The following is a 13,969-nucleotide window of genomic DNA, read 5'->3' as shown; positions in this document are numbered from 1 at the left end:
TTTTAAGGCGATATGTTGTGGAACAGAGTTTTATTTTCACAGATGTCTCAAGATCATCATAAAACCTCTTTCCTAAAGAAGGTCCCAGCTCATTCTGAGATATATAACATTCAGCAGATTAAATAGTTGATGAATTGACCTATTTTGTATTTTTGTTATTATTATTGGTTTAATTAGAAGGTTAATTTAGGAAAAAATACATGATTCAATCAGATAGTCCTAGTTTTAAGAAACAAATTCCCACTATATGAAAATAAAAAGGATTAAGAATGAATTTAACATGTAGGTAGAAGTCAGTATAAACACTAACGTGTGGGTGGGCTTCTTGTCATACTTTTTGTTCCCACACAAATTTCAGGTGACCAGACACCTCACGCCAGACATGCTTTAATATGTAAGTGTTGCTAATTTAATAAAACAGATGCACTATTAAAAACAAACAAACAACCTTTCACTTTTAGTGAAGCATTTTATTTGGAAATTTACAACCTGCTAATGTGCAGCAAGATTCCCTGTTTGCATGTTTGTGCCTAGAAGCACAACTGTTAAAATCCTCGAGTGCTCTGGTATCTCACATTATTTCACCTCTGTCTGGCAGTTGTGCTGACTCGTATCGATTTTTCCATATGCTCATATGTGGAGTATTACCCATATGGATTATTAATCATTGCTGTTACCTCTAATTCCTGTTTAGAGAGGGAATGTTTTTGTCATAGGCTAGCCAGAATCAGGTCACCTGACATAAGAACCTGAAGTGAGAAATAGCTTTTCTTTGTTTCCTGCAATAATCAAGTGTCTGTTAAATGTGTGGCACCTTTCCTCTAATGCTGTGCCATGTCATTGGCAACACCGAGCTGTGAGAAAGCGTGTGCTGGTTTCCACATCACACAGTCTTGAGACTCACATGAGGTCACGCAGTGGCAGTCTGGGCTGGATGAAGAGCACTTACGGCCATGCTTGGACCTGTCCCAAACTATCCCATCTCTTTCTTCCCATTCCCTGCGTGGGCTCCCTGGATATAGTATTCTTCTCAAGTGCTGTGTAATATTGCAGAGTGCTGCCTAATCTGTACCAGGTGGTTAAGTTTTGATAAATTGAATGAGACAGTATATGGTTTATGTATCCATTCCGTAAAGTAATTTAGAATCTTGGCCTTAATTTTCATGACACATTTGTGAATTCAACAACTTCTCTACGTGAAACCTTTCAAAACTCGACTGTAAATACTTCCACATGAAAAAATGTTTATGAATATATTTGTAGGTTTAGGAAATAGATTAATTTATCTGTATTAGCCTGTACTGCGCTTGTGAGACAGGCAAAGTAGTCTGTATTGGCAGTATTCTTTACTTTCAAGAAAAGAAAAGAAAAGAAAAGAAAAGAAAAGAAAAGAGAAAAAAGAAAAGAAAAAAGAAAAGAAAAGAAAAAAGAAAAGAAAAGAAAAAAGAAAAGGAGAACAGCTAATTGCAGAAGGTGAAGGGTGAATTCAATGTAATATTTTTTTGGTTTTACCGCTTATGGAAAGTGGCCTTTTCCCCTGAATTACAGGATTGATTTTGAAAAGCGTAAATGCAAGTTGTGTGCAACCTATACTGGCATGTGTTGAGCACTTGATATTTATCTCACCCTCATGCCTTTGACAGTCTCCGCCTGTGAGAATAATGAGGCAGTTGCATTTATGGACTGGTCCTGGTTACCCTCTGATGATTTCTGTATTGTATGTTTTTATGTTAGTGTAACTGCTAACTGGTGTATTTATAAATCACTTCCCTTTTTTTCTTGGTTTGATGATCTTCATTTGCACATTGTGGGCACACAGACATTTTGTGGATTGAAGCTGAGTTGAAATAAACATCCTTAAAAATAGAATATGTTTCTTCCTGCTTGATCTTAGATATTCTTACGTATGCTTACAGACTCCATTTCTCAGATAGTATTATCTCAGCTAAAAATAATACAATTTTTGGCTATGTTAAAATCCTTATGGGAGTTAAAGGGCTTGAATTACATAAACTGAAATAATTTCTTCCCTATTATTGTCTTTATAGATACAAAACCTGTTTAGCATTTTATTACTGGAACACTTTCCCATTTTTGTTAGAGAAGCTATAGAAGGCATTTTTATGGAAAATGTTGTCTTGATTTTAAAAGCCGAGCATTATTAGTGCCAAATGTAACACAATAAATACCACAGCTAAGTGCAGTGGCTCTAAAATGATGGAAATTTTGGATTTCAAGACAAATTTTCTTTTCAATCTTTAAGCAGTATGTGTGCCTAGAATTTGCTAAGTGGTTCTAGACTGTTTTTCTCGTAACAGTGGATTATGAAATTTGAGAATGCTTGTCTCTAGAAATCAATGTAGAGTTTCCTGCTGGATATGATTTCCACCTTGAACACTGAAGTATAAGAATGCAGTCCTTTTGGACATGAAATTGGAAAGTGTTGAATCTCTTCTGTAGAAGAACACCCAAGAGATGAGCTATGCTTTGTTAGTTTTCCAATACTTTTTTAATAATTAATGACTTTGAACTGAACTGCTCCAACAAGAGATATTTTTCATGAGCAAAAACCAGAACTGTATTTAAAGAGTAAGATGAAACCTGTCACTTCGGTGGTTGGACTGATTAATGGATCAAGCCTATCTTGAACCTTCCAACTTAGTCTGTGGCCGTAGTAACCTTTATCATTTTAGTAGGAGAAACCACTCAGAGATTAGAAATTACAGCTCACTTCAACTTTGGCTGGCTACTTCACTTGTTTAGGTTCACCCTCTTTCTCCTGGGAGAGCCAAACATTGTAGTTTCCCCTTCCATTCACCTTCAGTAAAAACAAGATAAAGAAAAGCTTTTAAACAAATTGAGCATTTATTAAATGTGTAGTTAATTCAATGCATTAAGAAAGGTAATTCATGTTTTTAACATTGTTAAAATAGCAGGACTTCATTAATATGTTGTTGCTTGAACTTTACTTACGTGGTATAGTAGAGCATATGACCTTTTGAGACTGTTGTAGCCAGTGCAATCATAGCAGCCAGGGGGTTCAATTACCAAAAAATTCTGGAGAGAATTTGCACAGAAGGTGTTGCTGGTCAATGACAGATTGGTGAGGAGTGCCAGTGGACATGTCAGGATGGCAGCGTGAAGTTAGATCTGTAGCACCAGTGCTGTTCTCGTGAGCAGCAGAGGGATGGGAGCAGGAGTTTGAAGGAGTGAGTGTCACGGTCATGGGGACAGTCTGGGGATTGGTGAAATTATAGAAGAGTCAGAGAGATCTGAGGCAAGAGGAGCAGGGTGCTGTAAGCCAGAGCTCAGTGTGAAAAACCAAAGGGTTAAGGGCTTTGGACCAAGCAACAATTGTCACTCCCCAGGATAACCAACCTCACAAGTTACGGGCCCAGAGACTTCTCTGGAATGATGCCTCAATGGAAAGAATGAATTCGACTTTCAAAAAGAAAATGTTAGCTGTAGTGAATCATCATCTATTGCTCTGACTTCTTAAATACAAGGATCCTCAAGCAAGGACCCAATTTCAGTGCCAAACTGCCAAATCCTTCAATTTAGGAATGCCATGCTTCCTTTCCTAGCTTCTCTTTGCAAAACATCATCATTTTGCTCTCAGCAGTGCAGGCATTGAGTACCAGTAGTTCAGGACAGTTCTCTTTCTTGGGCATGTGGTTGCTGATTTCCACTCATGCAGATCCCCCCACATGTTTTCAATTCACTTTCCCATGTGTAACTGGTCTTCACTGGTATCTGCATTTCACGTGGAGCAGAACTTGTGAATCATTGTTGTTACTAAGATTACTAGGAATTGACCAGCTGTCTTTTCCACTTTGTGTACTACAAAATATCTTTGTTATGAAGGGAGTTATGGATTGATAGTAAACCACATTTATTATGTTTAGAAAGGGACAGTGTAACAATAGAAATGCTACAGAATATGGATATTTCATTATTATTATCAGCAAAAAAAATATTTTACAAATGAGCAACTACTTTTTCTTTTTGTGATACATATCTTTTGACCTTAAAATTCATCATACTGCACTTAGTATGAGAAAATAGTGAACGTTATTCTTAAGGTATGTTAAATACGAAGTATATGCATCTCAATATGAAGCTTTTTTTTCTTTATTTTGAATTTCAAAGGCATTATATTTCCCTAAAATTCAGCTTATTATGCCTCACCTTACAAACTGGTGAAGGATAGTATTTGTTTTGATAATGTTGCACTGTCTGTAATGACAGTACAAAAAGAAGCTGCTTACAGGACCACATGTTCTTTGTTGTTGTTGCAGTAAGGGATATGCACGTGTTTAAATTTAATTTTGTATCTAAATTTGTATTATGAACTCTTAAGCTTTTGATTCCTCCTCTGAAATATAAGTCTCTCAATTCTTTAATGCTTGCTTTGAAGTAAGATGGAATCTCTGGAAAGAAAATTTGAGGTTGTATTTGATGAGTTTCTGTATGAGTGTTAGGATGTCTGAGAGGTCCTGGCTGTGAGTAGAGGGTAGGAGAGCCAGTGGGATATAAGGAGACATGATGCAGAGCAGGAATAGAAGGGATTTGAGGTCTGGTAGGGAGCAAATCCTTGATGAGACACTGCAGACTGAATACAAGGGAAAGAAGAGGCAGGGCTCGAGTGTCTGCCCCTCACCTACAGACCTTTTGTTGCTCTGCTAGATGGGAACAGCAGCAGTGGAGCACCCCTCACTTCACCCTCAGGTTCTAGTGATTCGGTTTTCAGCCCTGCCTTCGTTGTCTTGCAGGTGTGATAGGCCTGTCAAAGGCGTGTGATTGCTCTGGGGGTTTCTTCTGGAGGATTGAATTTTTCACCTCTTCTCCTTCTCCACACCAATTCTGTCTTTCTCTCTCCCCGCCAGCTTCCACTTCCAGGCCTCTCCTCCTTCCTGCTTCTAAAATCTCCCAGGGTGTTGCTCTTGCCTATTTGGAAACCTCTAGTGGGCACCATTTTCTGTTTATTTTTAAAGGGGGGGAAAAAAAAAAACATTTCTGAAGCATAGTGTTAGTCATGCATTATCTATTTCTTTCCTCTGAAGAGTTTCTTGGGTCTAAAATCTTAGATATGTTTACCTTGATTTTTTGGTCTTGTTTCCTTTAGGATTTTTTTTTTTTTTTGGTGTTGTGAATTTCTAGGCAATCTTTTAAGTGGAATAAAAAGAATATGCAAACTGCATCATCTAGCTACTGATATTATACAGAAAATGAAACCACTGGACATGTGAGAAATTGAAGTAAAAAAATTGATTTTGACAAGAGTCTGGTTCAGATGAAAAAATAAGTTTTGTCTTGTTCCAGTTTACTATAATTATTTCAGCTAGCTAGTTAATTTGAAGGGAATTTAAAAGGATTAAGATAGGGATTTTTAATAGTAGGAAAGATTTTGCTTTCCTTCTCCAGAGGTAATCCTAAGATGCTGAGATCAGAAAGTTAAAAGCGTTGAAAACTGTAGCAGTCAGAGGAAAACAGTTCAGGTCATCAAACAGTATTTCCTTGGGTTTTATTAGGTTATTTATTGTAAAGTGTAAAAAAATTTTCAAATCGCAGGTTTTCTTAGTTATTGCATATTATGTCAAACAGTTCTGTATATTTCATAGTAGATTATTCATTATCCAATTTATTATTTTAATAATAGAATACAAAGAATTTTATTAATCTGCAATATGCTTCCATTAATTTCTATATTTAATGAAGTTTACACAGGTAATTATGTTGATTAAAAAAAAGAAATTCAATGGTTATATTTATTTTCAAACAAAGCTATCTTAATATGTTTAGTGGAGTATCGACTTCTTTTAGGCATCCAACTAAAAATGTACGTGATTTCTTTATCTCTTCATGTTGGTATATTTAACTTTAAAAGCAAAAAAACCTAAATAATTCTTTCATTCTAGTGTAATAACCTCAGTTGCAGTTAAAATAATTTACTTAATGGCACTTTTATTTTAAAAAACCTAAAGGTTTTAAGTTTTGAATAAGAGGAAACTAGGCACCAAAAATAATATACTCTAGAAAATTTTCTGTATTTCTTAACCACTATTGTGACAATCTGTGATTGCAAGTAGACTTCTACGTAGTTAGCTTTTTAAACTTCTGGATTATTGCTCTTCTTTAGCTTTTTAAGTTCTTTAAATTTTATAAAAAGTCCGTACAAGGCTGAGGTACAGCAGCACTTCATGATTTGAACTGAATGTATGGAGGATGTCAGAACGGAGTTGTTGCCACTCCTAGTTTACCTTCAGCTATGGTTAAATTATCATTATGATTAGCACCCAGTAACCCTAAGCATTATGCTGAATATCAGTCTGATGAACTAATATTGTAATTTCAGAATTCTTACGGTATTCCTAATACTCTTTCAGTATTTCCCCCTAAATTGCATCTGATACAGATTAAATAATAGGCCTTTCATGTTTGGAGTAGTTTATTTTCATAGGAAAAAAATGAAAATAAATTGCCTTGCTGGAAATCTCCAACCTTCATCCCACCTTCACTCCACCCAACCTTCTCCTACTAAAGCTTCTAAAATATTGTTATCACAAGGACTTGGCTGTGACACAAAAGGAAACTGGCATTGAAGGTAAAGCAGAAAACATAAACAAGATGGGAATTTTGAAAGTATGACCAAAACTGGAGGATTTATTCATTTAATGTTTAAATATGGGGTATTCACATATGTCCTTACGTTAAATAGTGATAGTTTTATAGAGGGAATCCCCAGTGTAAAGTGAGGCCATCTTCCACCTGCCAAGCATGTCTGTATCATATCAAAGAGTAATTTCTATTGAAAGCTTTTCCTTTAGTCCCTCTTCCACACACAAAAAAAGCTTTTAGCATGTTACTCCCAGCATGTTTTTTGAAAGTAATGGTAAAACTGTTGTTTAAAAAATGTTGTATCACTTGGATGTGAGGGAGGGTCACAAGATGCTGTTTTTTGTTTTATTGTTCTGTTCTGCATCTTATTGCTGGCACTACGCAATTTATAAAAACCTGGATGTCTTTTCAGATGTCTCAGGTGGGTGAGCAAGAGGCAAATGTGTTTTCTGAATATTTAAACACACAGGATATTTGACTCAAGCGTTGCATTTAACAAAATACTTGGAGTACACATGGATTGTAACAAACCAGATTAGCAATTAAGTATTGTACATCTCCAGAGCAGCTCACCTAGTTGATTTTGCCTTGCAATGCGGTAATCTGGGGAAGTGATTTTCAGGGTGACTGTGTAGACATCAACCAGGATCCTGTTCTTTAGGGATTGGTTCAACCCTTGTGAAAAAGAAATGATTATTCTTAGGAATTTCCTATAAACTAAAGTGTGGACAAGAAGCCCAACTTGTGCTACTTATATGAACTCAAGTTTTAAAAGCCCCTTTGAAAGATGCTGGACACAGGAGTTGGTAGCACTCAGGTTATGTGTGTTTGTGTCTAAAAAGAGCCAGCAGAGGTTATCTTTGTCAGGGGAAGGCTTCAAGCTGGTGCTCACATTCCTTTTAACCAAGCAAAGGTTACCACCACTTGAAATATACATTTTTCTTTTCATTCTATTTCCCTAATTTGTTGTCCAATGTCACAAGAAACCCAATCTAAAAAACCTCATATTTCCCTAATGGCTAACAAAGAATAATTTTATGCACTCACACACACACAGTTTAAGTATTGTGGGATGCCCTGTTTTAAATATTAATATCTGTTTCATAAAGATTGGCTATATTTGAAATGTTGATTGGGGATATTTACTAACTGCTATTTCAGAAGAGTGCCCTTGTAGTTTGTGGTTTTTTTCTTTATAAAAGAATGAAGAATAAATGAGTGACAGAAATTACCAAAATTATTAGTATATTGTTGCATGACATGAATAAAAAATGCTTCTTGCTTGGCTTCAGATAGCTGAAGAGAGGATACGGTTAATGTTGTTTATTTAATTATGTTAGCTGAAGGATTAGGTGTTTTTAAAATTAATTGTAAATTACAGTAAATTAATAAATTAATTTTACAATTAACTGTAAAATTAATTGATCATTACTGTTCCAAATATAATGGCTTATACTTTTTAATCTTTGGTGTATTATTTTTCCCTGGCATTTTTTTTGTAGGTATGTATGGTATACATATCATCATTGATAACTAGTTAATTTCCAAGTTGACATGTTTTAATATGGAATAAGATATTTCTGAACAGCCTACACCTGAGTCTGTCATCTCTTGCAGGTCATATTCCTCTTAAATTTTCAGAGAAATACAGCATTTCATAAAGGCAATAGTTGTTTGGTTTCGTTTGGTTGGGGTTGTGGTTTTTTTTTTTTCTTGGGTATTGGTTATAGCTTTATGTCTCCTAGTAATTTAAGAATAGTTATTTTTTGTGGATTAAGTGTCTTAATAATAGAGAGGCGTTAAATTCAGAAAAATTTAGGCTTTTTGCACATTCATCTGTATAGACTCAGTCATCACATATACTACATGAAAGCATCCACTCAGTTCAAGGGTCAACTCCGAGAAAAAAAATGTATCCTGATTTCAGAGACAAATTATAAACTGAAGACAATACATATAACACATGCATATTTTCCAAAATAATTTGTTGCATCTCAGGTTCATTGAAATTACTTACACATGCAAATAGTTTACACTGAATATTTTTCCTCCAAGAAGATGTCATTATCTGAAATATAACTAAACTAGGGGTTTTATCTACAGTTTGATTTAAAAAAGTAGGATTAAAAGGACATAGGGGAAAATGTGGTAAACACAGTTACTTTTCATTCTTCTATTGAGCAGATGGATTTCAGGATGACATTATTATAGCACTTCTGGCTTTGCTATTTTATTGCTTTATAAGTCCCTTCATTTTTAGTCTTACCCTAACTTTGCTGTCTCATTGTTCCTTATGATCCTTTTGATTTAGGATGCAGAATAGAAAACTGCGACTCCTGCTTTAGCAGAGACTTTTGTACCAAATGCAAAACTGGCTTTTACTCGCACAGAGGCCGCTGCTTTCGAGGATGTCCCGCTGGATTTGCAGCCTTGGAAGAGCTTATGGAATGTGTGGGTGAGTTTTCTAGCACAGCAGTGCTGCTGAAGTGGCTCTTTTGCTGGGTAGCCGTATTCAAATATGGCACTACTTTAAGGTGATGCTTAGTATTTCTTACCAGGAAATATTCAGTAATTAATTATATCTTGATTTCTTTACTGATAATACTACTAAATTTTTCCAAACATTAAAATACCTCTTCATTGGGAATGCAACTCTGTTGTGCATCAGAAAGTTCTGTCCTCTTAACTGTAAAATCACTGTGTATGAAGATTTACAATTCAGAATTTGTAAGATTTCAGGAATTGTGTCAGAACAAACTCTTTCTTTCAAGAGTATTGCTTGCATTTCATGATGGAGAGGACTTGGAAATGTGAACTTTTGAGCTTTTCAAACCAAGGTGACAACCAAATAGGATCTATATATTAGACAGAGAAAAAAAAAGTCAATCTCATTAATTTAGGAGGGTTTTTGAATATTTGAGACTGTCATAACATATCAAACATACAGTTTGATATTCTGATTTTTTCTTGGTCTGGTTGATGCTGGCTAAAAAGATTCTTTCAGGTTCTGTAGGAGATTTTAATTTTGTTTCAAGCTTTTGCCTGCTAATAGTCAAAATGTCAAGTGTTGCTTTCTAGCAGAGTACAGTGTATTTTAATAAAAAAAAGAAAAAAGAAAAAACCAAACACACCAGAAGAATTGCTCACTTGTGTTTTCTTTTGCTTTATCAGAAGGCTGTGAAGTGGGTCAATGGAGCGAGTGGGGAACTTGCAGCAGAAATAACAAAACATGTGGATTTAAGTGGGGCCTGGAAACGAGAACAAGACAAATTGTGAAGAAGCCAGCAAAGGACACAATACCATGTCCAACCATTGCAGAATCCAGACGGTGTAAAATGGCCATGAGGCATTGTCCAGGAGGTAAGTGTCAGCCAAGACTGAAAAGCAGCAATACTACATCAGTCCTAGTTTGTATAGCGAGACGCCAGAGAAATACTCAGCATGGGAGTAATCAGTCCTTCAGTAGACTGTGAAACTGTTTCTCCTGGTGTGGTACTGAGCATTTTTCAAAGAGGTGCCTCATGGAAGAACCATAACAGGTTGCAGTTTGAGCTTCAGCATGGAAATGATGCTGATGGTGGAAAAACTACTTGTTCTGCACATGGCAGGAAATATTATGATTCTAAACCTCTCTGCAGGTGGCACACACAGTGTTGGTGTGATGAGTATTTAAAGGAAAAGAAGTTAGTTGCACATGGCATTGTTGGCTGGAACTATTAGCTGGAACATATTATTTATTTTAAATATTGTAAATCAAGGCCAAACTATGGTAGATGTGATACAAGCAGAACAGTAATAGATATCGAGATTTTCAGCATGAGACCAGCCTATGGCAACGGCCCTAAGTAAATAAAAGAAATATTCAAATTTCTTTACCATGGTGTTGCAAGACATAGTAGTGATGCTGATGTGAAAAAGGAAATTGAGTTTCAAATTTGGGCCTGGTTTTTTAGACTCCAAACTGAAGGCACATCACTGGTAGAGAGTTCTTTTATCTTCTAAGTTTAAAAGTTTAACCTCTCAGTTGTGTATCCTGACCACTTAAACAGGTTTCAAAATTTGTAGGAGAGGTGGGTGATCAGTAGGTAATAAAGATGCCATTCCTTTTGGAATCACAGGGTTAAATAAAGAATGAACTTCAAGAGATCTCTAGTCCAACCTCCTACTGCTAGCTGGGTGTCCTGGCTTGCAGTGTATTCTGTTACCATCCTCATGAGCTGTTGAAACCAGGTGGGGCAGTGTTTCCTTGCCTCCTCCCTCTGGACCATCTTTCTGTTAATGGCCCATCAATGCCTTGCCGCATGACTCAGAGATAGCTCCCTCCAAACCATCTTCTGTTAATGAGCCCATCAACGCCTGGCCTCATGACTAATCATCCCATTGTGAGATGCTCCACCCAGAAGGAGGAACCAAGCATTCCAACTTGGATATAATCTGAGATTCCGAACACCACAGACACCCTTTCCACTGGATTCCCAGAGGACAGGAGCTACACAGCCACCACTGGAGCTTCTGAGGAACAGCAGGCTCTTTCTACAGGATCACTGCTTCAACAGAACCACATCCACCACTTCAGGAGGACTGCAGCCACCATCTTATCGGACTGCTACCACCACCCTGACTAACAGGGTGTCAGGATGTATCCTGACTCTGTCAATTTAACCCGGTGTTTTCTGCCTTTATTTTTTTGATTTCCCTATTAAATTGTTATTCTGACTTGGTGCCTCCCACTGGTTTGTTTTCAAACTAGTTCATATTTTGGCGCCCAACGTGTAGTGGGGTGCTGAGAAAAGTCGGAATTACAATTTTGTATTGTAGAAGCCACTATGATGCTCAACATGATTACATGGGTCTTGTACCTAGCTCTCTATATTTTTCCACACATGGGGAACTACCTGCCAGTTGTAATGCTCCTGTGTAGACCAAGGTATGGTATAAAATTTGCTTTATTAGTCTGTTATGCCTACTGCATGATAACCTCCGAGACAATGAACATAATTCAAAATATATACTCAACTTTGTCTGCTTGTCCTACTCTAGGCTGCTACATCTGGGGCCTCAACAATCACACCCAGCCCCTGGGGGGAGGATTAGAGAATGTTTTTTTTCCAGCCTTTCAGGCCTGACACAGAAGTTTTTGAACTATTGAGTTCCCTCTGGATGTTAAGGATGGCATAATCTTCTTGTCAGTTCTTTTTTCTTTTTTCTCTATGACCTGCACTGTGTATGCCATGCTTAGAATCTAAGCTATGGCACAGCATTCTCAGGATGAGAGGGAAAAATAGAGCAGAGCAACAAACGCCATGTCTACACAGACTATCACAAAGAAGAAAGGAACCAAATGCAAAGCAACAGCATCCATGTCTACACAGGCTGTCACAGAGGAGAAAGAAGCCAAATGCAAAGCAACAGCATCCATGTCTACGCAGACTGACACAGAGGAGAAAGAAACCAAATGCAAAATAACAGTGTCTATGTCTACACAGACTGACACAGAGGAGAAAGAAACCAAAAGCATTGTCAGCGTCCCCACACAAACCATCACTGAACCAGAACAGCCCAAACCGATTGCAGTTGCCCCCGTCCAGAAGAAGAAATCAAAAAGCAAATCAGTCCACATAGTGACTGACAAGGATGCAGCAGGACCTTCGCACCCAGCAGAAGAGGCAGAGCCAGAGATCATCACTCGGTCGCTATCCCTGGGTGAGCTGCGTGACCTGTAGAGGGAATTCACCCGCCAGATGAACGAGTCCATCTTGACCTGGCTGCTCCACATCTGGAACGCTGCAGCCAATGACACCATTCTGGATGGAAGTGAGGCCAGGCAACTGGGATCTCTGTCCCGGGATGTGGTCATTGACCAGGGGATCGGGAGAACCCAAGAAACCCTCAGCCTCTGGTGGCGACTGCTTACAAGTGTAAGGGACAGGTACCTTTGTAAAGAAGACCTCCAGGTGCACCAAGGAAAATGGAGCACAATGGAACAAGGTATCTGCTGCCTGAGGGAATTGGCTGTGCTGGAAATAATTTTCTTGGAAGACGAGAGATTTCCTAAGAGCCCGGATGGTGTCCAGTGCCCATCACAGATGTGGTTGAGATTCGCACACGTTGGACCAGAGATATACTTCCGTTACCTGGCAATGCTGCAATGGAGGGAAGGCGAGGATAGGGTGGGCGTCTTGGTCAACAAACTGAGGTTTTACAAGGATGCTGTCACAGCCCCATTTCGCAGCCATGTCTCATCCATGGAAACAAGGCTGGCTGAGCAAGTCCGGAGCTTGATTGAAGAGGACCATCAGAAACTGAAAAAGGAACTTAAGGAAGAAATTTACCACATCTCGCCGGAATCAACAAAAATCTCTGCCATTAGGAGCAGGCATCCCCCAACCAGGGAGAGAGGATACACTCCACGAGGTAACCTCTGTTTTTTTCTTCAGGAACATAGAGAAGACATGAGTAAGTGGGATAGAAAACCCACCTTCTACTTAGCAGCCTGGGTACGTGAACTAAAAAGAGGGACAACAACCACAAGAAGCTCATCTAGAGTCAACACTGCTCCGGTCTCTCGCACGCAGAACTCCAGACGGTATAGGAATGACAATGTGACAGATCCTCTTGAAGGGACCTCGGGAGCATATTCACTGGAGGGAAGCAACATGTACCATGACCAGGAATAGAGGGGCCCTTCCTCTAGCCCGGTAGAAGAAAGGGACAGTCAGGTCTTTTGGACTGTGTGGATCCGATGGCCTGGCACATCTGACCCACAAAAATACACGGCTTTAGTTGACACAGGCGCTCAATGTACTCTGATGCCATCAAGGTATGTGGGAGCAGGACCCATTTCTATTTCTGGGGTGACAGGAGGATCCCAGCAGCTGACTATACTGGAAGCTGAAGTGACTTTAACTGGGAACGAGTGGCAGAAGCACCCCATTGTGACTGGCCCAGAGGCCCTGTGCATTCTCGGCATAGACTGTCTCAGAAATGGATATTTCAAAGACCCAAAAGGACATCGTTGGGCTTTTGGGATAGCTGCTGTAGAGACAGAAGATATCAAACAACTGAGTACCTTACCTGGCTTCTCAGATGACCCCTCTGCTGTGGTACTGCTGAGAGTTGAAGAAGAACAAGTACCAATTGCCACAGCAACAGTGCACCGTCGGCAATACCGCACCGACAGAGACTCTGTGGTTCCCGTCTATGAGATGATTCGTAAACTGGAGAGCCAAGGGGTGGTCAGCAAGGCCCATTCACCTTTCAACAGCCCTATATGGCCAGTGCGTAAGTCCAGTGGAGAATGGAGGCTGACGGTGGACTACCGTGGCCTGAATGAGGTCACGCCACCACTGAG

The 13,969-nt window shown here is 38.7% G+C and overlaps 1 protein-coding gene across 3 annotated transcripts in view; it reads left to right on the top strand.

Moving 5' to 3' along the window:
* RSPO2 (R-spondin 2) overlaps positions 1-13,969 on the top strand; it is a 114,246-nt gene that overhangs the window by 57,521 nt on the left and 42,756 nt on the right. For 2 of the 3 annotated variants that reach the window (XM_032131498.1, XM_032131490.1), the window contains 2 exons: positions 8,930-9,073; positions 9,790-10,106. In XM_032131498.1, the coding sequence (XP_031987389.1) occupies positions 8,930-9,073; positions 9,790-10,091 (446 nt within the window). In that variant the 3' untranslated portion in view covers positions 10,092-10,106. Of the gene's footprint in view, positions 1-8,929; positions 9,074-9,789; positions 10,107-13,969 lie in introns of those variants that run through there. The other variant, XM_032131506.1, reaches the window with a different exon arrangement.

The sequence above is a fragment of the Corvus moneduloides genome, chromosome 1 (assembly GCF_009650955.1).
Source record: "Corvus moneduloides isolate bCorMon1 chromosome 1, bCorMon1.pri, whole genome shotgun sequence".
NCBI classification, from domain to species: Eukaryota; Metazoa; Chordata; class Aves; order Passeriformes; family Corvidae; genus Corvus; species Corvus moneduloides.
The sequence above is the reverse complement of the archived record's forward strand: the minus strand, read 5'-3'. Positions and strand labels throughout refer to the sequence as shown.